Here is a 26,466-nt window from a genome sequence, read left to right on the forward strand (position 1 = left end):
TACATATGTTACTCTATATAACAGTAAAAGTTGTTGCGGTGTGAGGAACATATGAAAATGCTTTGTGTATAGATTTATCTTGTTTCAGTTTTTTTCTGTATAAACGATTTTATAATGTTAAAAATGTTTTTAACAGAGCGTAGAAAAAGAAGCAGGTATTCGGATACTCGTAATAGAAGAGAAGTTGTTGAAAAAAGAGATCCAAAGGTCAAAGATAACATAATAATAATAGTGTATACAAAACGCAGTATAATATAAATTATAAACTGTACTGGGTGTTGGGGTAATATCCAACCCTGGCTTACATCTCAGGTCCATGCTGTATGACCTTAGAATCTAATATAAACTGTTACTTATATTGCATAGCATGTTGTAGTTTTTTGTTTTGAGTATTGTTTGTTAGCTGTTTTACTTGCTTTTATTTTTATACATATTAGTTATCGTAATTTAAACATAAATAAAAGCTTTGTGGTCTGTTATGTTTCATAGATGAATGTGATAAAAGATTTATGCGAAGCTGGAAATATTTCACAAGCTGCAGAATGGGCAACATGGAGTTTTAATTATGGATCAGTGGAACCAGGTAGTTATTAATGTACTTTGTTCTCGCATGGCCGGAAACTGAAAGTCATTATAACACGGGTGTTCATACACCTTGTGCCAGCTTACAAGTTTTCATGTGTGTTGCTTTTTATTATTAGTATAGCATTATTATTAACATTGGTTTTGTAGATGTGTTGTAACTCATAGGCCAGCATGAAGTGTATGAACCAGAACACTCATGTAATAATGACTGTCATTGTCCAGGAGGGAATAAATAAATTACATTCATTCATTCATTCATTCATTCATTCATACATAATGTGTGTTCTTAATATCTGTGTTTTTATTATTATCACTTTGATACATGGTGGGTAACTCGTAAGCAGGCATTGGGAGTAGGAAACAGAACACCTGTGTTTTAAAAACTCTCATTGTCTCACTACAAAAGGATAACTAAGTTACACTTATTTATTTTAATTGTATATTTGCAACACTCTATATTGTAAGCATGTGTCATAAGAAACAATTCTGTGTTATGTTTAATAACCATCTAGTTTCCAACATTATACTATTTACTAATCTTCATTCTTGCAGAAAATGATCAACCTAACAATGAAACAGCTGAACTAGAACCAGAACCTGAGCCAGAATCTGAACCTGAACCTGAACCTACACCGGAGGAATCAGAAGATAATGACGTTGAACCTGAACCTGAACCACACGATGATGTTTCTCTGCATCCTATGGATTGCACGGATGTCATATTTGGTGGGAAATTTTAATGTGTTTTTAATTGTACTTTAGTTTTTTTGTTGTGGTTTTAATAATGCTGTGGTTTTAAAATTGTAGAAGGCATGTAGATATGATAAAACTTTAGTATAAATACAAATTAAATATAAACATTACCCTTGAAAATATAATTTATATTATATTTATGTATTGTTTCATTGGCCTGGGATTTAGGCAGAGTTAGCCCATTACTGCAGCATTTTACTTAACATTCTATCACATTTTATTCTATATGTGTGAGGTACAGCGACCTTAATGGACCTAGGATTTAAGTAAAAGTTCTCCCATTACTCCTAATCTATGATCAAACAACTTTCCCCACAGCCATTGTACATATGTCGTATACATTCTAATTTATATAGGTGACGTCCTAAAACGATGATGTAAGACCTTGAATTAGGTTCAGAATTCTCCCCATTGTTCCAAACTAACATCAAACAATTTTCCACACAGCCACAGCCATTGGCAACAAGCACAAAGTAGTGGACTCGTACACAAGAGACAGGTCCACCCCGCAATGTGATTCTTGGTATGGTGGAGGTCATGACCTTACGGGGGCTTCAGCTAAGCGTGAAGATGGGATTCTTCATGTCCGGTTTACAAGGTGGTAAATTCTTAATAAAATTTAAATTTTAATATTTACATAATTCAAGATTTATTACTTACCGGATACCAAACATAATAAAAGTTTTTTTTAAAGATATATCTGTAAAAAAATAGTAGATAACCAAGGTCGAATCAATAATTTTTAAATGAGGAGCAGTGGCCAAAATACCTTTTTAAGCTATAGGCTTTAAACCTAACATAATAACATAACATAAATTTTCTTTTATGTTTTACTATAATCAAATTATTATAACAACGAAAAACATGCTGTTGATAAAAAGTATGAGAAAGACCAGTAGTGAAAAAGCATGGCTGTTGCACCCAACACAGAGAAAAACCCACACTTAATAACAAACCAATTTATTATAAAACAAACCATGCAATATATATTTATATTATATTATATACAACTACGTGAATTTTGCTGTTTGTATAACCAAAGCTTATATGATACATGTTAATAATACCTTGAGTATTATTTCAGGAAACTTTCTATAAATGACCAAGCTGACCATGATCTTACAAACAACGACATGCACCTTATATGGGCGCGGGGTCAAACACCTTACATGTTCTTCCATAAACCATACAGTGGATTAGAGAGTTGTAAAGCACAGGATTATGACTTTTACAAGTCAGTACTGTTTTCGGGAATTTTATTGTTAATGATACAATGTTAAACTATATTAATAAAATGTTTGTAACACACTGAATAATATTTTGATAAGTTATACTCGGTTTGTCCAAATTTACTAACCAGTCCCAATCTAAATTAGATTTTCTTTTTAGTAACCCAACTAAAAAGATTTTGACTAACTTTTGTAATAAGTAATGCACAGAAATTTAGTCGGCCAAAAAGGGCCAAATAAAGAGGTAACTTAAGTCAGTAGACGAGAATACTACCCTTGGTGGTGGAACAGAGTGGTTGCCCCAGAACCAAGGGATACCAGGGGTTTTGCTCTGTGTGGTAAATAATAAGTTGTCCTGTTATGTGTTCCTACTGGTCACTTATGGCTTGGCGATTGCTCTGTGCAGTAACTTAACCAGTGGTCACTTATTGTTGCCCTGTTAACACCTATTTTCTCCCAGATTAAATGAATTGAAATATCACGGAACAAAACCTTCACAGAGAGGAAAACAAATCTTCAATGTTTTTGGTAAAATATTTATTCAAACTTTGTGTAACAGTTGTGTTTTTTTCTATTCTAGGGGGGTAAGATCTAACATCATGAGATCTGCGATTTAGGCCACAGTTGGCCCATTACTATGACACCCTTAGAGTGCTACAACCCAACCCGTTTAGTGACCACTGAGTTGACATCCAATGTCTGTTAGTTGTCCAATGTTTGTTATGGTTTTTTGTAATAAATTATGATTGTTTCTGCATATTCAAAGAGTTTTTTTTTAAACAGATGATACAAAGTCTGCTGGTTCTGCACAATTTCCCCCAGACTGCACGGATGAGTGTGATTATAAGTTGGATTGGAAATATATTAAAAAAGACGATTCCGTAAAATTTACGATTGAGGCAAAAGTGGAGGAAGGGGGGTGGGCGGCTGTGGGGTTTTCGGAAGATACGAACATGGTGGGTTAATTTATTTTTGCTGACATGCGCTGCGCCTCAGTAGTTGGTATTTAATTTTGATGCTTGATATGTGTCCTTGAGTCAACTCTGACCCAAACCTCAGGGCTAATCGCATTCCATGCTACAAAAACAAAGATACCGTAAAGAGTATTTTTTTAAAAACAGTAAAGATTAGATTTTAGTAAAGATTTTAAATAAAAACCTATATAGAAATGCCAGAAAATATATTTTTTAAAAATAACATAAAATATTTGAAGGCAAATTCCGACGCCATTGTTGGTTGGGTGGAGCCCTCTAGTGGAGAGTTAACGCTCACTGATCGTTGGTTGAATGAGGAATCCGTGGATGGGGTTGCTCTCGACAACGGACCAAGTAATCTGGAAAAGATCGAGGGTTCTTTTGTGGACGGAAGGATTAAGTTCTCGTTTGTGAGAGCCAGGAACACAGAGGTTGATGGTGGTTATTTTGTTGAATGAATGAATGTTACTTGCTTTATCTTGCCGGTGGCCGGAAAATGATAGACATGGAACACGGGTGTTCTGTTTCAAACACCTCCTGCCCGCTTACGAGTTACCACGTATGTTCTTTTGTGGGTGATTGTTTTTTTGTGTTTTTTTTTATGTTGTATGGCTTACAATTTAGACAGCCTATTAGTGACCACGGATTCGAACCAACTGCTGTTAAAACGTCTACAAATTCTACTAAGTGCACTGATGGTGCAGCTTCAGGGATATAAGTTTTATTGCCCACACCAACAACCTTCGCTATAAAGTCAACTATTATTTTTGTATAACAGGACAAAAATGACCTACCACTGACTGAGTGTGTGTACTTGCTTTATGCGTGGGGCGGGCGTATAGAAGATGGAGATATCACTAAACACAAACATACACGAGTCAGTGATGAGAAAATATGTATAGGTAAGTCTAAATGTATGTATGGTGGAATAGATCCTATAGCGAGGCACGCAAAGGACCTGAAATTAAGACCAGAGTTCGGCTATAATCACTAAATATATTGTCATTGTCATAACCTGATATACGTAAATGTGGGTTAAAAAGGGTCTTCCAACAAATTAGGAATAAAATTATAGTTATAATAAATTATATGTTGTAATATACAGGTTCAGGATCTGAAAGACTTGAAGTTCCAATTCCTCTGTTCATTGTCTGTGTCTTCTTCCTTATCACCGGAACTACGATATTTCAATGAGAAATATTTTAAAACTAAAAATATTGATACATTTTTGCCAAACTGTAAATCACCGAATCTAAGTGATTATTAACTGACAATGAAGAGGAAATGTAAGTTATGACATCATAATAATGAAACACTTACTGCCAAGTATGGTTTGTATATTATGTAGTTTATTGTGACCTACAATTTTTTACACTAAGTCAAAAAGTATAGCGGACATGAGGTGTCTTAAACAAAACATCTGTGTTTTAACAACTGCTGTTTTCCCACAAGGGATAAATATGTTATGTTCATTCATTCTTGTTTAAAATAATAAGTAGATTTTAACGTAGAATTAGAATTTGTTGTTTTGAAACTGTAAAGAAGTTTGCATCAATTGGGATGCCATACAATGAAGACATCTTAGAAGCATGAAGTAATACTTAGGGTTGTAGTGTACAACTTGAACAGGCAGTAGTCAGTTTAGAGTTCAAATTTAATGTGGACAGAAAGTTGTAATTGGAAGACGTGTGTTTTTCGTCCAGACTTTATTCAGCGCTATTTTTTATACCAGAGTAGTCTCAACTCTGTAATATATTATGTCTGATGGCAGAAGTAACAGAATTATGCTATTTCCTTAGTCAGTGTCATTTTTAACTGTTTAAACATGCCTCCTTATTTTTAACAGACATTTTTTTTTGTCATGGATATTTTATATCAGTCAGTGTTTGTCCACCATGAAATAGACAGTTGCACTTACACTACCAACCAGCAACCACACTTTTGTTTTACAATATTTTTATTCAACAAATTTACAAACGTAAACAAGAGAGGAACAATGACAAGACAGATTTATTTGTATGTGCATAATTGTATGTTGGCAGTGATGACCAATGGAAAACTCCAAAATTAGCAGTGATGACCAATAAAAAACTATCAAATATTGGCAGTGATGACCAATGAAAAACTATTAAATATTGGCAGTGGTGACCAATAGAAAGCTCAAATATTAGCAGTTATGACCAAACATGATTTTCGGTGTTCACAAAACTTTGGCAGAAGAAACAGAAGCTCTTGACTAATTATTTCAGTCATCAATGAAATAATTAGGATGTACAACTAGTATTGGTTCTTCTTGGCTTTCGGAGTCTCCATCTTTTAAACCAGTGCTTCCCAACTCAATAAGAATGTGGTCCTATATGGATTGAAAAGTTGGAGGTGAAATGTAAAGAGCATATTCATCCATGGGGATTCTCTGATTGTATAGTTTGAAAAAATTTGGTATACTGAGTTCAAATGCGGAAAATCAAGGTCATCTAAACAAGTGTTTTAAAGGCAAGGGCACCGAGTTATTGAACCTAAAATTTAAGCCAGGGTTGGAACATTTCTCAAAGTTGGGCGACCATGGCTTTAATAATAATGGATGGGAGATCATCTTGACAGCATCAAATATAGCACAAGTTTAATATCCACATATTAGAGAAGTCACAAGCTCCAAATCCAAGCAAGGTAACATATATATATATAGACAAGGTTCAAACCCTACCCATGCAAGATAATTAAACTCACGCTATGAATCAATCTATGAAGAACTTTCTCAACCAAAGTCTTTTTCTCCATAAGTTCCTGCTCAGTTTCCAATTCATCAGCGATTTGTTCCAAATACCAATTCACAACCTCGGATTTTCTGCTCCCTCCAGAAGACTCCATGTCTGGAAAAATGGCTATAAATGAGGATTAGGAGATAAGGGTTCAAGACTTGGTGTTGCTACAATGATCACCCACAAAGTTACATATACGGCGCTAGAGCACAGTTGTCAGCGCACCTGTCTCTACTCCAGCCCAGAGAAATTGCTTTAATATAGTAGTCTCACCAGGTGTTTAAAACAGAAAACCGTATCATAACAACTGTCATTGCCCTGCCATGCGAGGATAAATATGTTACATACAGTCTTTCAAAATAAATAAAAAACATGACCCGTATTACAACAACTGTCATTGCCCTGTGTACATTCATTCATTAAAAAAAAACAAACAATAAAAGTTGTAACAAAACCAACTTTCTGATGCTTCTTCATCTTCTTCTTGTTGTCTCATATGGATGACAATCATGTTGCTTATCTTTCGATATTCCTCAAAACTCATGTGTTTCACTTTCTTCGCTGGTGTTGTCTATGGAATAGAATGAGACTTTAGTTTTTTGTAATATCGACGATGCTATCTTTATGGGTGTATGTGTCTTTGGAGAAGACACTTAATAGTAATTGCTCCAACAGTGGTCTAATGGGTTGTCTAAATTGTCATTCATACAGAAAAACAATCACCGATAAAATTACATTCGTAGTAACTTGTAAGTAGGCAAGACGAGTTTGAAACCAGACACCCATGCTATAACGACTGTCATATTTCCGCCGCACAAGGATAAATGAGTTAGCATTTAAAAAAAATTCATTTATTGGATTTAGTTCTTACCTGCGTTGCAGGTTCTTGTGTTGGTTCAGTGTTTCCATCCGTTCCTTGTTGTGTTGGTTGAACATTCTCTTTCATATCAGACTCATCTTCCTGTTATAAAAATGGCAACACTGGTTAATATCATATTTTTAAAATTTGTTGCTAACCCTCTTACGAAAAAAAATGAGCAGTTTTCATTACAGCCCATATGTAAGAAACCACTTTCATTTCATACATTTCAGTTTAAAATTGTGTCTTCCTCTCAAATTACCTCAACAAAACATCCTGTGAAATGGGTGGGTTTTTTAAAATGTAACTAACACCTATATGAGGAAAAATTAGTTTTACAGGATTGTATGTCTTAATATAAACATGACAACAATACACAAGATACCAACTTCATTTCATACAAAATGTGTGTCTCTGGTAACCTAAAAAAGTTGTATGTCTCTGCCCACTTTCATTCCCTTCTTACCTCAACAAAATTAATATCCGGCGTTTCGACTCTGATAATCGATTTATTCAACAACCGTGCAGCTTCTTTTACATGCTTAGGCAACACTTCCTCTAAACAATGAAGTCTCGTCATAGCTTCAGATAATCTGAGATGAATATCGGTTCATTATTATACAGCCCAAGGGGCACAGGTTCAAGGCTAGACACTGCAACCAGTATGGGCATATATGTCCTGGGGGCAAGACACTTTACAATAATTGCCCAAACCGTGGTCACTAATTGGTTGCAGCATTTAACAGGGCAACTCTTAACACACGTTGAATAGATACTACCGAACCCAGTGCCCCAATAGTCACTAATAGTTTCTCTAAATTTACCCAACTTTACAATCACCAACATTATTTATCAACACTCAACACACTTATTTTATTCCATGTGGGTGAGGACCTGTGATTTAGACCGGATTTAGCCCATTACCCAAACATTCAGGAAGTGTGATACGTCATAGGATCTAAGATTTATGCCAGAGTTGACCAAATACCCCGACACCAAGGCGCCACTTTGTATCTTTTCCACACTTTTTTATTTTATGTGGGTGAGGACTTGTGATTATGGCCAAATTTGGCCTCATTTCCACAACATCCAAGATTCTTCTTTCTACACCTACCTGACCAAGCTCTCCAACTGACGAACAGTGATCCTCCATGATGACCTCGCAACTCCCGAGCTGTCTCTCTCCCGCATCCTCTGATATTCATCCACCATGTATTCCTCTGCATCCGATGAGATCTGGAAGATTTCAACTTATTTATTGAAGTAGTACACACATGGCTTAGTGTAGTATTTATGTGGTGATGACAATTTCAATGGGCTATCTAATAAATAAATGTAACGACAGTTGATATGTGTGTTTTAATTAGTGACATACACATAGCTTCTTGCAGTATTAACATTTATAAGGTTATGACAATTTGAAATGGACTGTATATTTTATTTAAAAAAATGTATGGAAGGCAATTTACATGGTCTTGCCGTTTAAAAAAACCCTTTTCAGAAAAAGGACCAGTAAGTTAAATTAACTAGCGTTAAATGTCAAGTATCTTGCACAATAACACGCCCACAATGGTGCCAATGTCAAGTCTTGAACCCATGTCTGCTGGTCCAAAGGCGAGCACACTAACCAGCACTTGGTGCTTGGGTAATATTAGTTTATGATAAGGTAACTTTAGGGTATTTTACACATACACATAGCTTCTTGCAGTATTAACATTTATAAGGTTATGACAATTTGAAATGGACTGTATATTTTATTTAAAAAAATGTATGGAAGGCAATTTACATGGTCTTGCCGTTTAAAAAAACCCTTTTCAGAAAAAGGACCAGTAAGTTAAATTAACTAGCGTTAAATGTCAAGTATCTTGCACAATAACACGCCCACAATGGTGCCAATGTCAAGTCTTGAACCCATGTCTGCTGGTCCAAAGGCGAGCACACTAACCAGCACTTGGTGCTTGGGTAATATTAGTTTATGATAAGGTAACTTTAGGGTATTTTACACTTTCCCACAAAAGTAAAACGCAAACAAAACACGTTTGTTTAAGCCCATTGCAAAAGTCAGCGCTTTTGGACACACAAGGCGGCAGTTGGACTAGGGTATTTTTAAGACTCTGCCAAATAATATATTGAAAACAAAGTAAGAAACTCACCGTTGGTTTGAACATTCTAGCAAAGATGAGATATCGTTGGATTTCTTCCAAAGAATAAACTCGGTTGATGGATTCCTCCAACCTTGAATGATAATCGATAATTCGACGAGCAATCGCGTAATCCGTCACCTGGGGGCAGTGTGGAGTTTAAATGAAAGAAATATTTTGAAACATGTTAAAAGGCAATCTGTTTATCCTGGCCCAAATCCTAGGACCAAGGGTGAGCTAACACAGGATCTCACCACTATAGAACAAATTAGAATTCTATTTTTTTATGAGTGAAGTTACTACAAGATACGCCATGGCCGATGGGCCTGTGATTTAGGCCTGGGTTGGCCCATTACCCCAACACCCAGGGTGCTACCACATTAACCGTTGTTAAAGCTGCTTTGTTGCAAAATTATGTAACAAAGCATTATAAGCATTCAGGCCTTAATTTTAAATGCAGAATTTATCCAACCCAGTGGTCACTAATGGGTTGTAGCACCCTGAGTGTCTGGGTAATGGGTCAACTCTTGCCCTTCCCACATTCCTGGACCTCGTCCACACAAAATAGAAACTTTGCAATACATCATAGTTCATTTTTACCTCATTGCATTCATCAACGAGGATAAAGAAAAGATCAAATCTAGACATGATAGGAGCAGATAGCGCAATATTATGTCGAAGTGACTTAGCACGGTCATATCTTCCTCCAATAGGATTCGCTGCAGCTAAGATTGAAGTCCGAGCATTCAATGTGGCCTGTGGGGGTTGTGCGTTTCATGAACGTATGAATAAATGTAACTTAATTTATCCTCGCGTGGCAGGAAAATGACAGTTGTTATAACACGGGTGTACTGTTTCATACACCCCGTGCCTGCTTACGAGTAACTATGTATGTTAGTTAGTGGGGTGACATGTTTCGTTAAAGTCACATCGTATATTATAAGTTAATTCGTACTGTAGCTCTAGATCTTAAAGATAATGAAATCAACTCTGGCCCCGCAGCCAAGTGTGTATAGGTTTATTAGGTCACATTAGTCTAAATTGCAATACCTAAGCTATAACCAATACCTCAAAACCTTTAAAATTGATCTAACTTAGGCTTAAGGAGTAATATGCTAAAGTAAAAAGTTGGGACCTAACTGTAATATAATATAACATACCTAATGGATAAAACAGAAGTACAAAACTTATGTGATAAAAAACAGTGTAATGTATAAACCATTTAGTTAAACAATATTAAAATTCTAATAAAAAATTACATACCTTTACGCCAGCTTTGGTGATCGATATAGTTTGTTGTTCCATAGCCTCGTGAATAGCAACTTGATCTTTCAATTCCATCTTATCAAATTCATCAATACAACAAACCCCATTGTCAGCCAACATTAAAGCTCCTGTTTCGTAACAATAGAAATATTTAACGAGTCAGAAAACTGATACTACCAAATGTCAAAATTAAACATTTTGAAATCGATTTTGTTTCACAATATAAAACAAAGTTTTTCACATTTACAATACAAAACAAGGTTCATATAGGTTGTTTAAGTTGTCATTCAAACAATAAAAATTGAGAAAAACTTTTTGTTCCTTTATAAGTTGTCTAAATTGTCAGCCATACAGTAAAAAATAAGAAAATAATTTTCATAGCGCACCCGCTTCAATAACAAATTCATTTGTCTCTTCATCACGAACAACAGCAGCTGTAAGACCTGCAGCACTTGATGCTTTACCACTCGTGTATACTGATCGTGGGGAAAATTCTTCTACTTGTCTGTGGTGAAGTGTGGTTTAGGGGGTTGTATTATAATGTATTTTTATGTCGGGTTAAGTTATTACATGGGTGTTTTCTTATACACCAAGCTCACATCTATATACCTTATGCTCACTGTCAACTTATGACACTGGTGTATTTTTACACATCAGATATAATGGTGTATTTATACACCTCATGCTCACTGTCAAATTACAACATAACTGTCTTCTTATACAAAAACATATATTGCCACCTACACTAAAGGTTCTGGTGCTACAAAAATGTAACAGAAAAAAATCCAACCAATCGTATGATACAACATAAATATTTATCAACTCCAGACATTAAAAACATTGCAGACTTACTTTAAGAATTGACTTTTAGCTGTACTTGGATCGCCTACAATACAAACATTGAGATCTCCTCTTAAAGTTGTCCCTTCCTCTGTTACCTTGGGCACACCACCAAATAGTTGGAGCAAGATGCCTCGTTTTATCTCATCATTGCCTTTTTTTAAAAAGAAAAAGAAATTTTAACAAAAAAAAGCGCTTTTAGCTTAATAAACTCTTCTTAGTTATAATGCCAATTGTATAATGCAAAATAAAAAACGGACTTTTATTACATAACATCCAAATATCCTTATTGTGTTTTAAACAATTACAATGGTCTACAGGAGTCTACGAGGATACCGTTTTATAATTCTTTGAATATTCTTTGTTTACTACCAAATGGGACATCGAAATTAAATGAAAAGGTGTCCCATCTTACATCACCCTACTATATATACCAACTTACCATGTATGGTAGGGAATAGACTGCTGCAAAGGTTTGTGTACAAGTTTTTATCACAAGACATTTGGTAAACTTTCTCCCATTCTGTTTCCGTCATTTGATCTTTAATTGTTTCAATAGTTTGGTCGTCTGAACGAATTTCTTTGCCACCAAACTGAAGAAAATTAATAATAACATAATTTTTATTTATTTTATTAAAACAGAAGTGAAGATCATGTTATTTAAAAAATGAGGAAAAGGGAATCAACAGCAAAACAACAGCTTTTTTATTAAAGTATTTTTAAAGACACCCAAAATCAATGGTATGTACCAGACTGTTTGAATTTAAGTGTTTAGACAACACCATACACTCTGTAAAGTTAAACTTTGACAGAAAAACCGCTAAAGACAAAACACACAGTATAGCATATATACTTACAGTAGGGTTTGTGGCAGTTATATGGCATGCAAGAAAGGCTTGTTTATATGTCAGGTCTCTCACACCAAGTGCTTTTAATCCTCTGATACCTTCTGCTTCATTTGCCTGCGAGATTAAAACAACTTTTTAATAAATCAAGATCAGGATATTTGGATAATATACGCTAAAGGTGCCCCTCTTCCCCCATCCTACTATATAAGGTAGCTTCCGCCACACCCACCTCACGCCCCCTAGACGAGGGTTCAGCCCGCGCCCCAGCCGACCACAGTTGTCCAACATCAGGCACGACTACAAGAGTTCCGATGAAATCACATCTGTCTCCTGCTTGTGCCATTTCTACAGCTTCAGCTCGAACTGCAACCTCAACTCTGTGATATTGGTCAATCAGTTATACTTTCTTAAATAGTAACATGGTTAATATAAGGTATATAGTGGGGTGGGGGGAGACGGGACGCTTTTAGCACATAATTCTAAATATATCCCGATTGTGTAAACAAATAACAATGATTTATGGGGTTTATGAGGATATGGTTTATTGGTTTAATAATTCTCGTTCTTCGTTTACTTCAAATGGGACAAGAAAATAGAATGTAAAGGTGTCTCATCTTCCCCCACCATACTATATTATCTTCGACTTTTTGACACTTTTTCATGGTATCTATATACATAACCAAACTTTGACTCAGGAAAGCATGTTTAGTCATATTTATATGAAACATTTGTCATTTCTTACACATTTTTAAACCTTACTTGGTCTCAGCCTCAAACTGCTTTATTAATTTTAAACAACCACCCACAAAATTACATACTTGCAAGTAAGCATGGGGTGTATAAAGCAACCATGGATTGTGTACAATCGCGAATCCAGTGTTGTTGTTATAAATAAAATCACACAAAGATAAATGATGGTTAGGATTACAACAGCGAACACTATGATGTCATAATACTCACGTCCTGGGTATTGACCCTCTCGGAAGTTCTGCTTGCGTTTCTTGAATTCGAACTTTTTGAAAATCAACGAACCGCGACTTTTTGGAGTCCAATAAAAACTTTGTTCGGTTCCCGCATTGGGGGTTGCGACATATTGTCGGCTAAAGAAAAACATTGTCAAGTATCAAGCAGTATTTATTACAAAGAGCAATGGGAACTAAAATATAAAAAAACTTTTTTCTCCACTTATATTTCGATAGGCTACAAACATATTGGCCAAACAGAAGCATGTAAAAATAAATTAAAATGTTTCATACATAATATAGGTTTTGTTATGTCAGTATTAAAACTGACAAGAAAATCTATTATTTATGAACTCATATTCTTACAGCATATTAGTTTGGTAAAATTGAATTGACATTTCTACTCCATATTTTATGACCAAACCACAAACCTGCATATACTTGAATTGTTGTTCAACATCTTTTATAACAGTCTGGCAATCAAGACACACAAACGTCCCGCTCACCAACTCCGGGTGCACAGGATGTGTTCGAACAACTTGTCCACTTATGCGCATTAGGGAACCAATACGACTGTTTCGCATTTCGCGAATCCTGGAGGAAAAAAATTATATTATGTCAATGTTAGGCTAATTTATGGATACATTAGATCTGATGAATTCTTGCCAAATGGTGGATGAAACATTAATTTTAATAAATCGTTATGCCTGGTAGTAACAGGAGCCGAATACACTTCACAATTGATGCAGCGCAAACATGATTTACAGATGATACATAAAAAGTTGGACCAAGCGTGAACAGATTGAGCTTGTGGGTACGCCGGAAACCACTTTTTTATCAAATGGTATGAAAAAAGAAGAAATAACCAGGGGCTAAGGGCTTTATCAGTACAAAACAACTTTCATGGTTGGTAACACTTGTTCGTGTTTGTTTTAGAGATACCCCTTTAAAAATAAGATTTTTGTACAATAGACTGTCACTTAATTACTTTTGTCTCGTTGACACATCGTCCAACGCAAGGTAAAGATCTTTGTTGTTGGGGATTCCCCGGTAGTGATCCCGCGCAAAATTCTTTACTGCTCGACATAGATACGGGTATAACCTGAATAAAAAAAAAGGTAAATATTATTTTATATGGTTTAACAGTGAGCATTGGGTGTGTAAATATGTGTGTCTGGTGTATAAGAAGACACCCCTGTTATAACTAGACAGTAAGCATAAGGTGTATGAATACACCATGTGTGTTTGGTGTATTGGAAGACACCAAGCTATAACTGGACAGCGAACACCAGTGTGTAAATATGCCAATTATACATCCCCGCCCATACATTAAAACAGATAACATCAAGGTTATAAACCTGTAATATTCTTCTTGTATTGAAGTAGCAAGTTGTTGATTAAACGTTTCAACATCACTGAAACTAACTGTCAGTGTATTTCTCTCTGGACGAATAAGAGCTTCGGCCGGTTGCAAATATTTGTTTTCACCATCAACAGAATATCTGGGAATGATAAAAAGGGTTTGGGATTAAATGGTCAGGTATACAATACTAAAAAATTAAAACATCCCGAAAAAATTTTTCCGCAAAGTTACATATGCGGCAACTCGCAAGCAACACAAGGGGTATAAAACAGTACACCTGTATTACAAATGACTGTCATTGCCCCTCCACATGAGGATAAATAAGTTACAATCATTTAACACATTTTAATAATAACATTAAACCTAAAAGAGGTGTAAGGACTTACTCTTCCAAAAAATCATTAAACAACTTTTGGACTCTCTCTCCAATAGGATCAGCTGACTTCTGTAATCGGCCTGCTTGATCAGCAACGTCCATAGTTGTTTAAACTCTTTAATTTAAGCGTAAAAGAACTACTGTACCCTTAATATGTTAGAAATTGATTGGTATACTTATAAACATAACACACGTGTGAAAAGCAACACGAAATCACCCGCTACCTCCTGTGTTTCTACTTAACCAACTTAAACTGACAGCAAATTCACTTTTTATTTCAAGATGTCAAATTCATTCATAAATGACATAAAATAGCAAACAAACAAATTATCAGTTTTGGCGGGAATTTCTTTGTTTTCCCGCCAAATACCGCGAGTGGCTAACATGTCACCTGTTCCAATGACACCGGCGATATCGAATGACGTCATTTTACACAATTAAGCGGATTTATTGACGTTGTATCGGCGAATTTACGTAGATTATTCTGTGTAGCCAATTTCACTAGACCAATGTTTGAGTGCGATATATTTTATGGGATATAGCATTTGTGTGCTATATCTTACTCTTAATCTATATACGTATTATGGCTTATGTACTAAGTAGGTTTTGTGAGATTCTGTCTACAACACGTATGATTTACCATGGGCAATTAGGCCTAATTAGTTTAGGATATTATGGGTTGTAACTACGCGGTCATTATATAGTTGTTATGACACTTAACTGCCATTAGCTTTATTAGTTCATAACCAATATATCAACACAGCATAATAAATCCTTTTAACAGCGACTTTTATTGCTTCACGAACTTAGGGGCAAAGTAAACATTTTCATATAGAAGTACAACTTGTATAAGTGCCCACTCCATAAAAGTTTCACTCACAAAATTACAGAACAAGTAAAAATCAGTTAAGCAACTGCAATAGAATTTGATGCTTTCATTTTAACATGCACAAAACATAGAACAACTTGCAAATTATAGACTGTATATTGCACATATAAAATGCCGTTCTAAATGGATAATAAACACCATGAAAATGAACTACTATAGGTAATAGTTGTTTATGAATCTATTGTAAGTCAAAGGCACATAACTAAAATGACAGGAATTTAAATATTGACACCAATTTTAGTACCAAGCTTTTTGTTACCATTCAGAAAAACTTTGGCAAATTTAAACACACATGATTTATATATAATTGGCCATAATTAAAACTATGATAATAAGAATTAATTGCAGTACGTACTTAATAAAACTAGTGATTTAGGTAGATTGTATAAGAAAGTATTCAGTAGGAAAATAGATAAAAAGCTTCATTATTAGGATAAGCTTGTGAATTTAAACCAGATTTGCTACAAGCGGTGGATAACTAATTATTGGTTGATGCCTAACATAGTTGTCACGTTTCATCACTTTTTGGTATTTCTATCATCGCAATATCTTCATTGTTTTCAAACCCAGGATTTTCAGATGCTACTGTAACTTCTGTTGAATTATAATTAGTTTCTTCATTTGCCACAATTTCTTCTGACTTTTCTTTATCCTCTGCGTTGCAAAATGCCATCTCTAATGTATAGTATAACCCCCAGAACACAAAGAAGCAAGAAAGCATTGCCACGAGCTTAATTGTTCTTTCTGAAATTGCGCCAGTAACATCAAAATTCAAAGGTTGACCAAGTGGGCACGTAACTGTGTAATTTGAGTCGGGAGAAATAAATTCACCGCTCATAGCTTGGGTTATTAACGAACGCCGGTCCATTAATTCGCTATGTGTCATTTGTGACCCATATAAAGTCAAGCTCCAGCTGTGTAACTTGCCAGCTTTAACTTTCAGCGTCTTTGTTTTGCTAGTGTCAAAAATTTTAAGTTGGTATTTCCCAAACGGTTTTTCGCCCCAACATTTTACTGTGGAGAACGTCCAGTCTGTTAAACCAGCATCTGAGGTGTCTTTTTGACGTGTTGGTATCATAGACCTTGTACCATTAGGGCAAATAAAAACAAACCTCAAGTTTCCTCTTGAATGATGGTCTATTGTAACCGTGATAAGAATATGTTCCAATGTACTCAACAAATGTCCATTGCTTTCTGTTTTAAATATTGTAGCAGTAACCACCAAAGGTGCTGAACTATCCATGGGAATAACTAAGTTAGTACCTTCACAAGTTGGCTTTAATGACGTCAACCACGGTACTGGCTCCCATACTTTTGCAGCATTTACCAATCTCCATGAACTAAGAACCCCAAACCCATGGTTATTACTATGCGTATAACCAGCAGAATTTTTCTCCCATTTGCTTTTGTTCTTATCCAATGGAATAGCGGTCATTGCGAAAATATGCTGTACGTCCCGCCAGCTTAAACAAGGTCTTGCTTCAAGCATTAAAGCCACCATGCCTGCTACAAGAGGTGTGGCTGCCGATGTACCAGTATGTTCATAAGTGCATCTATCCTTTGAGTTATGTCCCATAGTCCAATCTGTTGTACATATACTCCTACTTCTTCCATTTCCACTGCTAACTGTACTAGCCAACATAGAAGTACATTCTTCAGCATATGATGGCGTATAACCAAACTCATCCACCGCTGCAATTGTTATTGTATATATTGAGTTAGCATAACCATCATAGTTACAATTATCGCCTTTACTTGCGCCATTACCACTTGCAACAACAAAGATAGACCCAAAGCCTTCCCTCCCCGCAAGAACTCCATGTTTTAATGCAATTTGAGCCAAAGATCTTGGCCCATCCACAGTTTTTCCGTCATCTTCGGGTCCCCATGAACAACTATACACATCATTTACATCCATATGCTTATTAAACGCAGTTGCTTCAATAGAATCCGTCATTGGTCCGTCCAATATTCTAATCCCACTAAACCTCGCTTGGTATGCGATACCGACACCACAAACATCATTAACAACTGCGGCAATTTCCCCGGCACATCGCGTCCCATGTTTATTCTCGTCGTCTTTATCTGGTTCAGGACTTGGGTCATCATCATCTGAGTTTAAATCAAAACTCCCCTCTGGGCAGTAGTTATCCTTTAAGTCAGGATGTGTCCATTGTACACCATCATCAACAACAGCAACAACAACACCCCTCCCTGTAATGTTATTTGCCCATACACCAGTCACATTACAGTCTTGTCCGCCTTGCTTATTATGTAGATGCCATTGGTCTTTATACAGTGGATCCCTGAAGTCAGGGTATGTAGCCTGTCCAGTGCTTCTTTCATTACGAGTTTTTGTAGGTATTGGGAATCGTTTATCTCGTAGTAAAATCTCCTGTTGTGCATGCCATTCTATTTCACTGTGATCATGAAGTGCATTATCTGCGTTGCTATAATCGTGAGAAGTAAACACATAATGTCCAACTAATTCCCCAACTTGTCCTAAATTTTTCATTCCGAGAGATTTTGCAATGGCTTCAGCCTTTTTATTCACTTCTTCCAAGTCCTTATGGTTTGTGTGACTAATTTTAACAGACCAGGTATTGGTCATAAGTGCCCCAACATGGTTCTGTTTGTTCAGAACATGATTTTTGACGTTAAAAGTCAAACATGGCAAAAATAACAGTGTCAATGAATAAATTATAAGAAACAAATTAGTGCAAATCTGTCTATAGGCATCTATAGAATTTAACGAAAGCATAATAAAAAGTAGCAATCTTTTGCTACAATCTTAGTTTCCGGCCCAATTGTTTTAGCATTTCGAACACAAAATCCAGCTTCAAACTTTTACCGCTTTATCAGTATATGCTTCATTGCTTCTTCACAAATGTGCAGTAAGTTTGTATAGTATACGTAGTCCAAAAATATAAGCAATTTCTCTTTTTTGATTTTTTTATACTTTCTTTTTGTAGTTGGCCTGCTACAAAAACAGATCTGTAAAATAAAACAAGGGAAATGGTACGTAAGTTAAGTACTGACAATAACATACAAAAATCTAAATCCCGAACGACAAACTTATAAAACTAGCTGCAAGCGCGGGCGTTTACATAAACAATAACATACGTCGTAAGTAGTAAGTACTACGGGCACCCTTGTATATGCAGTAAGAAAAAGTGTTTTTTTGCTTTGCGACCACTAAGTGCGCAAACGCCAGAATAGTATCTACTAAAGGGGTGGCGACGGAAACTTCAATGATTGCACTGCAGTTTAATTCTACCTGGGTCCTTATTAAATTGTAAACATATTTTACTATAATCGAGGATATGTCGTTACGTATTCCTGGACAATATATAGTAAAATGGGGGAAGATGGGACACTATTTCATCCTATTTTCTCGACCTATTTGGTAGTAAACAAAATACATTTAAAGAATTATAAAACCGTATCCTCACGGCTCCAATAAATTATTGTTAACTGTTTAAAATACGACCAGGATATTTGGTTATTTTGTGGTAAATGTGTCCCATCTTCCCCCACCCTACTATAATATGCGCAGTTATGAAATTGCGCACATTTAAGATTGTGCACTGGATAAATAATGCCGTGGGGTAAGATGAATACCGTTAGCACACAATATCTCAGATTTCCGAATTGTGTTTTAACAATTAACAACGTTGTTTCATATTCGTGAGTATACAGTTATAATTCTGTAATATTCTTGGTTTTCTGATATCGGGACGTTAAAGGAGAATGACAGAATGACGAACCACCTTACCCCAATACCACAAACACAGGAGTCATACCACTGTATAGTAAACTCCCAATATACACTGGACCTCCAAATGTCCGTAGGCTATATGCTTTTTAACCCTAATTTTGATTGAAGGCCAGCATAGGCTAGTACGTTCGGTCGAATGTGTTAGTTTGGTAAAATTCGTAGGTGGGCACGAGGTGCATGAAACAGAACACACCCGTGTTATAACGACTGTCATTGTCCCGTCAGAAAAGAAGTAACGGTAAAACGAAAGTCATTAATAATTGACAAAGTGGGCTTGGCTTGTTAAACCGTTTAAGGAAACGTTCTCGGCAAGCGCCAGTTTTTCCTTATCAATGCTACAATTCATGGAAAAGCCGATTTAATAACCAACTATGTTTCCAAATATTGCTATCTACAAAATATTGGTGCCAAGCCCTAATAATTGCGGGCGTGTGCTCAGGATGTTATAGATTTAATGCAAACAGTTCTAACATGGGGAACTCCGAGCCTTAGTATTAGTTATATCTCCAGTATCAAGCTCATAATGCCGCAGCATAGGGATGGGTTGTTTTGTGTATATATGATACGTCATATGCGGGATTATTGCAGATAAACAACCTGGTGTGGAAATTACCGGCGTATAGCCATGACAGAATTGGATCTAAACCTCAAACTACTGAGAAAACGGCACCGTCTCAAGTTGTTTAGTAAACCAATAGTCATTAAGTGTATATTTCGAGCGTTCATATACAATCTATAACTCATGAAGCAATTCTCATTTCCAATATATAAGCTGCTGATGGCAGACATGATCTTATTTAGTTTAAATTGCCTACACAATTTTTATATCGGTCAAGTTTTTCCGGAAGAATATGGGAAGACGTAAGGAATAAATTTGCGCTATTAAAACTTTCTATTTTCAATATATAAGCCACTGACGCCAGACACGGTGAAAACCGACGTTTCGAAGATCACCTTCATAGATAAATACCAGCAGCAATCTTTATTTTTTCGAACACAGCAACAAAAATCATTTGAAACAACGAATTAAGAAAAGAGAATTAGCAAATACCAAAGAAAGTGACATAATTAGGATGCAAGAGCGTCGGTATGCAAAACAACTTTTTTAGAACGCTATAACAGGCTTCTAAATTTCAAAACGGTTAATATTGTATAATTAACATATCTTACGTCATTATAGCGCGCATCATTGAGCGCCTAACCTTATTTTAGCCGCTTTATCATTTGCACCGGTGTGTGACGTCATTCATAAAACGTCACCAACATTATAAAAAATCCCAGATTTTCAAACCGCGCTTTTAATTGTCCTGTAACAATGATTTCTTTTGATCAAAACCGCAGTTTCGCGCCCACCAAATTTGCGATCAAATTGAACCATATTACACCTGTTATTTATTCACTTAACCTACGCGGACTTCTATTTTATGAATGGCTCATCAGTGCTCTAAAACTGTTATATTGGCAACGCCCTTTTCCGCTGTAGGTTAACTTGTTATTACTACCATGTACCGCATAGAAATGAAATTTTACGAGGGTATAACGACCAAAAAGCAAAGGCGTATCTGATATTTCATAAACATTTCCGTGCTACTGTTCTCTCAATAAATAAGTTAGGGTGTGATGGTCCATATTTTCAATATATAGTGGGGTGGGGATGGGACACCTTTAGCACAAAATATATAAATATCCTGGTCGTGTTTTAAACAAATAACAACGGTCTATGAAAGTCGCGAGGACAAGGTTTTATAATTCTTTAAATGTTCTTTCTTTACTACCAAAATGTACGAGGAAATAGAATGAAAAGATGTCCCATCTTCCCCCATCCTACTATACTTTATGTCCCGTTTGGTAGTAAACAAAGAGTTTACAGAATTATATAACCGCATCCTCACGACCCCAAAAGTGTGTCATTATTTTGTTGCGACACGATTAGGAAACAGGGAATATTGTCTGCTATAGTATGGGTTATCTATATTCCTTATGCAAAGATGTGTTAAGACATTTAAAACAGGTATATGCAAAGACGTGTTGAGACATTTAAAAACTGGTAATACCACTACGCGTGGTAAAAGGCAATGCTCAAAGTAATGAGATCTGAGGTTTTGCACAAAATGTTGGTCTGTTTAAATTTCTGGAGGCGTAATAAGTGCAGCGTGGTCTTATAGCACGAATAGCGCAACCGAGAAGGCTACATAGATTTTGAACACCACATATAATAATATTTACATGCGTTGCCTAACATGTTACATCATTTTAATTTTGTGAAATATACGTGTACGTATAAACACAAAACAAAACCACTCCAGAGGCAATGAAAAAACTACTGAGTCGTAACAGTATCACTTTGTTCATTTGTTTATTTCTGAATGCGACAAGAAGCTGTTCATTTTGAGTAACGGAAGAAACGACAAAACGTCAGATGTTTAAAGCCACGTACACTATATACGAATAAAATACGGCCAAGATTTTTGTCAGCAGTTAAAAAGTGCAGCATATATTACCAACAGGTAGGCAATTGACTTTTGCAATTTTTGATGTTACAGTTGTGATGTTTTAACATTTTGATCATTATTGTGATAACATTTTACCAGTAGTCACGCGCGTATAAATAGATTGGGTTGTTTACGTAAGAAATCTGAAAACCAATCGCTCTTGAAATGAAGTAGCTTAAATAAGTGGTACAATTCTGGACCGGTCAGTAGCTAAAGATGAGTCATTTTGACCTTACAACCAAGATACTGTCACCGCATAAACCTGATTATTAAGTCGGCAATCGGAACCGCTGGTTTAACCGCTGCCAATTCTTGATTACCGTGGTAATATCATATAGGTAATCGCGCATGACTCATATTGGAGCCCACAGGGCAGTGGGAATGGGTATATATACTCTGACACGCTGTGGACATATATCTATTCCAAATTTTTGAGCTTGCATACGGACTTTATAATGGCTAGAAGATCCTTTACTTTGCTGTCGATTTTTATTGTTGCCTGTGCAAAACGTAAGTTACAGAAATCTGTAAAAGAAATTTTAATTTTAACAAACATTTTACCATGTTTGCAATAAGGATTTTAAAAAGTTAAGATTAAATCGCCAGGGTATTGTGCCTGGGATTTGCCGGGTTTTTGTTATAGTTATTATTAGTTATGAGGAAGTTATTCCATGTTGGGGGTAAGATGAGACGTGTTTTATTCTCCCAATATATTTATAGATTTATTTTATCGTATACTTACGCTTAAGTGCGTTGTTAATTGTCAAAACAGGACCCGGAAAAATTAAACATTGTACCCACTTTATCCCACAGTACTATATCATAAAATATAATTTTCTCAAATTGTTTTATATTGTCTCCAAATAGAATTCTGATTGATTTTGGTTTTTCTTTCAGTTTCGTTCGCTGGGGTTTGTAATGAACTACGACCCACCGCTACGGTGCGAATGAGGTAAGCTTGGCATGATTTACATCATTAAACTGATCGAACATAGATTACTTTAGTGTCGGGCACGATACAACACTATTTTAAAGAGTAGCAAGCAGAAACAGCAAAGATTCGTGATACAGACGATCTAAATGAAAGATTGTAACTTACTTTTTTCCGTGTGCTTGGACTACGACATTACCCGCTATAGAATTTACCGTAAAGTGTCTTACCTAATGACACAAACGTTAACAATAGTAGCAGGCCCGAGCGCCGAACTCGGCACCTTCTGGTAATTGGAGAGCGCTGTAACCAATGGGGCACGACGCTGGACGTTAGCACCGATAAATTGTATTATTGTAATGAAGAAATACTGTTTTATATTAAATATTTGTAAACTTTTAACCGCTGTTGTAGGATTTCAAATGACTTCTCAATAATATAGTAGCGTGAGGGAAGATGGGACACTTTTTCATTCTATTTTCTTGTCCTAATTTATGGTTAACAAATAGCAATCAAATATTAATTATTAAACGGTATTCACATGACTTCCATAGACCGTTGTTAAGTGTTTAAAACGGAGTACAACATTCAGACGTTATGTGCTAAAGGCCTAATGTTACATTTGCCAAATTTTCTATTCCGTTTCTTTTTGTTTACAGTTGCGATATTGGCAGAAATCCGAATTCAGTTTGCAGATTTCGTTGCAGTGGAGGTTATATGTTAACCAATTCTCGGAACAGAATACGAATTTGCAGGTAAATATGGTGTATTAAGTAGGGTGATACCCGTAAAACTTTCGTGTGTGTATTTATCCGTAACGTATTGACAACTACTAATACACGGCTGTTAATTTTTTTTGTACTTGCACTAAAAGAAACAAAAAATGGATTGTGCATTAGTCAAGATGTCTTAAGTTACTTTTCCAAAGCGTGAATGTGATCTGGCTCAAAATTAAAAGAATATAGAAAGTTCTAAAATGTATGACAGGCTTTAACCATAAACAAATTGGTGGTCCTATTTTATATTTGTTTCTCCAATACCCAAAACTAACCCCCTTTTACAGATGTACAGGTGATACATGTTTATGGACGGGTGGTGAAGCTACTTGTAGAAGAAGATCTCAAAATAACAACAACAATCAAAGAAGGCCACAAAGAGTTACAACAACAACAAGAAGACCAGTTACACGAAGACCAACAACTAGACCTCCAATCAGAAGAACAACAAGAAGACCTACAAGAAGACCTACAACTAGACCTACAAGAAGAACTACAAGAAGACCAACAACTAGACCTATAAGAAGACCTACAACTAGACCTACAAGAAGACCTACAAGAAGACCAACAACTAGACCTATAAGAAGACCAACAACTACTTCTAGACCTACCACTACTGGTAAGTTACCATACTGGAAATTTTCCCATCTTTTGGTTGAATTTTTTTCCGAAATAATTTGTTTGTTTTATTCCTTAAATTTATGGTAATTTCTGTGCTATTTTATTATGGTTTAACACAGCATTATTAGTTACCGCAATTTTTTTATTTTTATAATCAAAGAATTTCTAATTTATTTTTCATTTTTTTATTATTAATTATTCTCCTTTCTTTAATAAACTTTGGTATTTAATTGCAGCAACCACAAGGCCATTATGTCCATCACCACAGTTCCATGGTCATACTTTCCAGGTAATACCTTGTTTATAACCCAATAATGGCCACTTGTGAGGCATGTTATTATACTTGGGAGGAATGCTTGGGTAACTTTAAAAACTTGTTAATGCTTTGTTTTTGGAATTTTTAGTTTTTGCATGGAGTTTAATACAAATGCTACATACATATGGGCTGTCATGTTTGTTACAAAACTGACCAGAAAATCCACATAAACCGCATGTGTTTTATGCCCATAAATCGCATGGATTCTTTATACAATTTATTGGGGCAACAATCTGTAGGATTTACTATGAAAAAACCACCGTCCTCCCATTTTCTTTTTTTGAATCTAAATGTTTGTTAGTTTGTTTTCAATGATTTGCTTTTTTAGTTTACCAATCCAATATCTGATTTTGATTGACAGGTGATTGATAGTTGGCCGACTGGTGCAATCTTGAGAGTTACAATAAACACTGGAACCAATGAAATTCAAAATGGTTGGACAGTTCTATTCACTTTCACCAGGTATATAAATGCAACATTATAACCTAACACATATCACTAATGTGCATTTACCATTTTTACATCCTGTCAGGTTACAACAACATGAGTTAGATGGTTGTTGCTGTAATTATGTTGGTAATTTTTATATTCAATATATATATATATAAAGAAGTAGCACTCATGAAAAATAAATTTTAGTATCCTATTATTTCAACTGCCATATATATTTCCCATTTTCTTGCATTAAATAAAAAAAAAGATAGCATAACCTGGACTCTGCTACAACAAGTATACATTTAGCAGATTTTATTTGACGCTTAACGTTTTACTTTAACAGAAATCTTCCAAGAAACTTAAGATTCATGTCTTGGACATCACGAAAAATTTACTCGGGTACTAAATACCTTGCTGTTGGTAATTTGCAACACAACAGACGTTTATCAAGCTATGAACAATTCTCATTCACTGTAGTGTTGCTTGATACGTCCATGCGAGCCATGCAAGGATATACAGGTATTGTATTTTTTGATTGACATGCTACATGGTGGTATGATAGGTGTGTTTGGGCTTTAGTTCCCCAAAACCGAAATTTATAAGTTTTTGCACCTTTTCTTGGCGTTTTTTCTCAAAACGGTCATTTTAACTTCTGACATGACTGGAGATAAAACATTTTTAAAAAAATTTGTACCACATATATAAAAATACACATGTATTAAACTCCATATATTCTGCACGAATGCAACCTAATAAGTTTGTTATAAACTATTAAATAGCAATACTATATATCTTTTAGAGTTATGTAGTTAGCTGACTAATATGTAGCAATATATAGGTTCTAATATTACTTCATATTACAGCATTGGTTGGTCTCTACACCCAAGTTGTCACTGACACTTCATGTTTTTCTTTACAAAGCAACACCATGGCTCTCCCACCAACAACTGTAAGTTGATGTTAATTTGCATGCCAATAACCAGTTTCTAGTTCCCACAGTGTGTAAAAAATATCCTAATTATTTCTTTATATCTATAAATACGGTAGGCTACTAAAGATCAGATTAATTAAAACATTCCAATTAACACTAAGTATTTTTGTTGCATTATATTTTAAACATTATGATTTTAATTACTATTTTTACATTAAGTTTTCATTTGTATGCTTTTTCAGCAAAACCCAACAACAACAAGAACTACAACACATAGACCAACTACAAGGAGAACTACAACACAAAGACCACAACCAAGACAAACAACAAGAAGAACTACAA

General features: G+C 35.5%; 3 protein-coding genes across 4 annotated transcripts; 1 reads left to right on the forward strand and 2 right to left on the reverse strand.

Moving 5' to 3' along the window:
• The first annotated feature begins 96 nt into the window (after positions 1-96).
• LOC100184051 lies at positions 97-4,739 on the forward strand. Its single transcript, XM_018812884.2, has 10 exons — positions 97-207; positions 490-583; positions 1,138-1,311; positions 1,786-1,936; positions 2,423-2,572; positions 3,028-3,095; positions 3,351-3,523; positions 3,781-3,972; positions 4,320-4,443; positions 4,647-4,739. Exons 1-10 carry the CDS (start codon positions 115-117, stop codon positions 4,733-4,735), a joined length of 1,308 nt encoding a protein of 435 aa, XP_018668429.2. The 5' UTR covers positions 97-114; the 3' UTR covers positions 4,736-4,739.
• Positions 4,740-5,480: 741 nt separating this feature from the next.
• Positions 5,481-15,130, reverse strand: LOC100180106 (DNA replication licensing factor MCM6-like). 2 transcript variants are annotated; one of them, XM_018813102.2, is made up of 19 exons: positions 14,966-15,128; positions 14,575-14,718; positions 14,205-14,318; positions 13,648-13,810; positions 13,215-13,354; positions 12,484-12,631; positions 12,264-12,368; positions 11,849-11,999; positions 11,419-11,560; positions 10,953-11,071; positions 10,564-10,694; positions 9,901-10,056; positions 9,313-9,441; positions 8,274-8,395; positions 7,626-7,752; positions 7,172-7,261; positions 6,760-6,871; positions 6,269-6,411; positions 5,481-5,894 (listed from the first exon to the last, which is right to left on the reverse strand). In XM_018813102.2, exons 1-19 carry the CDS (start codon positions 15,055-15,057, stop codon positions 5,787-5,789), a joined length of 2,436 nt encoding a protein of 811 aa, XP_018668647.1. In that variant the 5' UTR covers positions 15,058-15,128; the 3' UTR covers positions 5,481-5,786. The 2 variants fall into 2 exon arrangements, with proteins under 2 accessions (XP_018668647.1, XP_002125719.2); XM_002125683.5 differs by having other exon boundaries at positions 5,732-5,894; positions 6,269-6,423; positions 14,966-15,130.
• Positions 15,131-15,726: 596 nt separating this feature from the next.
• LOC100177755 (proprotein convertase subtilisin/kexin type 7-like) lies at positions 15,727-18,845 on the reverse strand. Its single transcript, XM_018813097.2, has one exon. The coding sequence runs from the start codon at positions 18,603-18,605 to the stop codon at positions 16,353-16,355; it is 2,253 nt and encodes a 750-aa protein (XP_018668642.1). The 5' UTR covers positions 18,606-18,845; the 3' UTR covers positions 15,727-16,352.
• Positions 18,846-26,466: the final 7,621 nt, after the last annotated feature.

The sequence above is a fragment of the Ciona intestinalis genome, chromosome 8 (genome assembly GCF_000224145.3).
Source record: "Ciona intestinalis chromosome 8, KH, whole genome shotgun sequence".
NCBI lineage: Eukaryota > Metazoa > Chordata > Ascidiacea > Phlebobranchia > Cionidae > Ciona > Ciona intestinalis.

What these genes read in the sequence shown, in the direction of transcription:
- LOC100184051 (XM_018812884.2), top strand. Translation starts at nt 115, where the DNA reads ATGTTAAAAATGTTTTTAACAGAGCGTAGAAAAAGAAGCAGGTATTCG. An exon ending in TTGCACGGATGTCATATTTG is followed by an intron (nt 1,312 to 1,785) that starts GTGGGAAATTTT and finishes TTTTCCACACAG; the next exon opens with CCACAGCCATTGGCAACAAG. An exon ending in TTTCGGAAGATACGAACATG is followed by an intron (nt 3,524 to 3,780) that starts GTGGGTTAATTT and finishes AAATATTTGAAG; the next exon opens with GCAAATTCCGACGCCATTGT.
- LOC100180106 (XM_002125683.5), bottom strand. Translation starts at nt 15,057, where the DNA reads ATGGACGTTGCTGATCAAGCAGGCCGATTACAGAAGTCAGCTGATCCT. An exon ending in AACAATTCAAGTATATGCAG is followed by an intron (nt 13,355 to 13,647) that starts GTTTGTGGTTTG and finishes GTTTTTCTTTAG; the next exon opens with CCGACAATATGTCGCAACCC. An exon ending in TCACCAAAGCTGGCGTAAAG is followed by an intron (nt 10,057 to 10,563) that starts GTATGTAATTTT and finishes CAACCCCCACAG; the next exon opens with GCCACATTGAATGCTCGGAC.
- LOC100177755 (XM_018813097.2), bottom strand. Translation starts at nt 18,605, where the DNA reads ATGCTTTCGTTAAATTCTATAGATGCCTATAGACAGATTTGCACTAAT.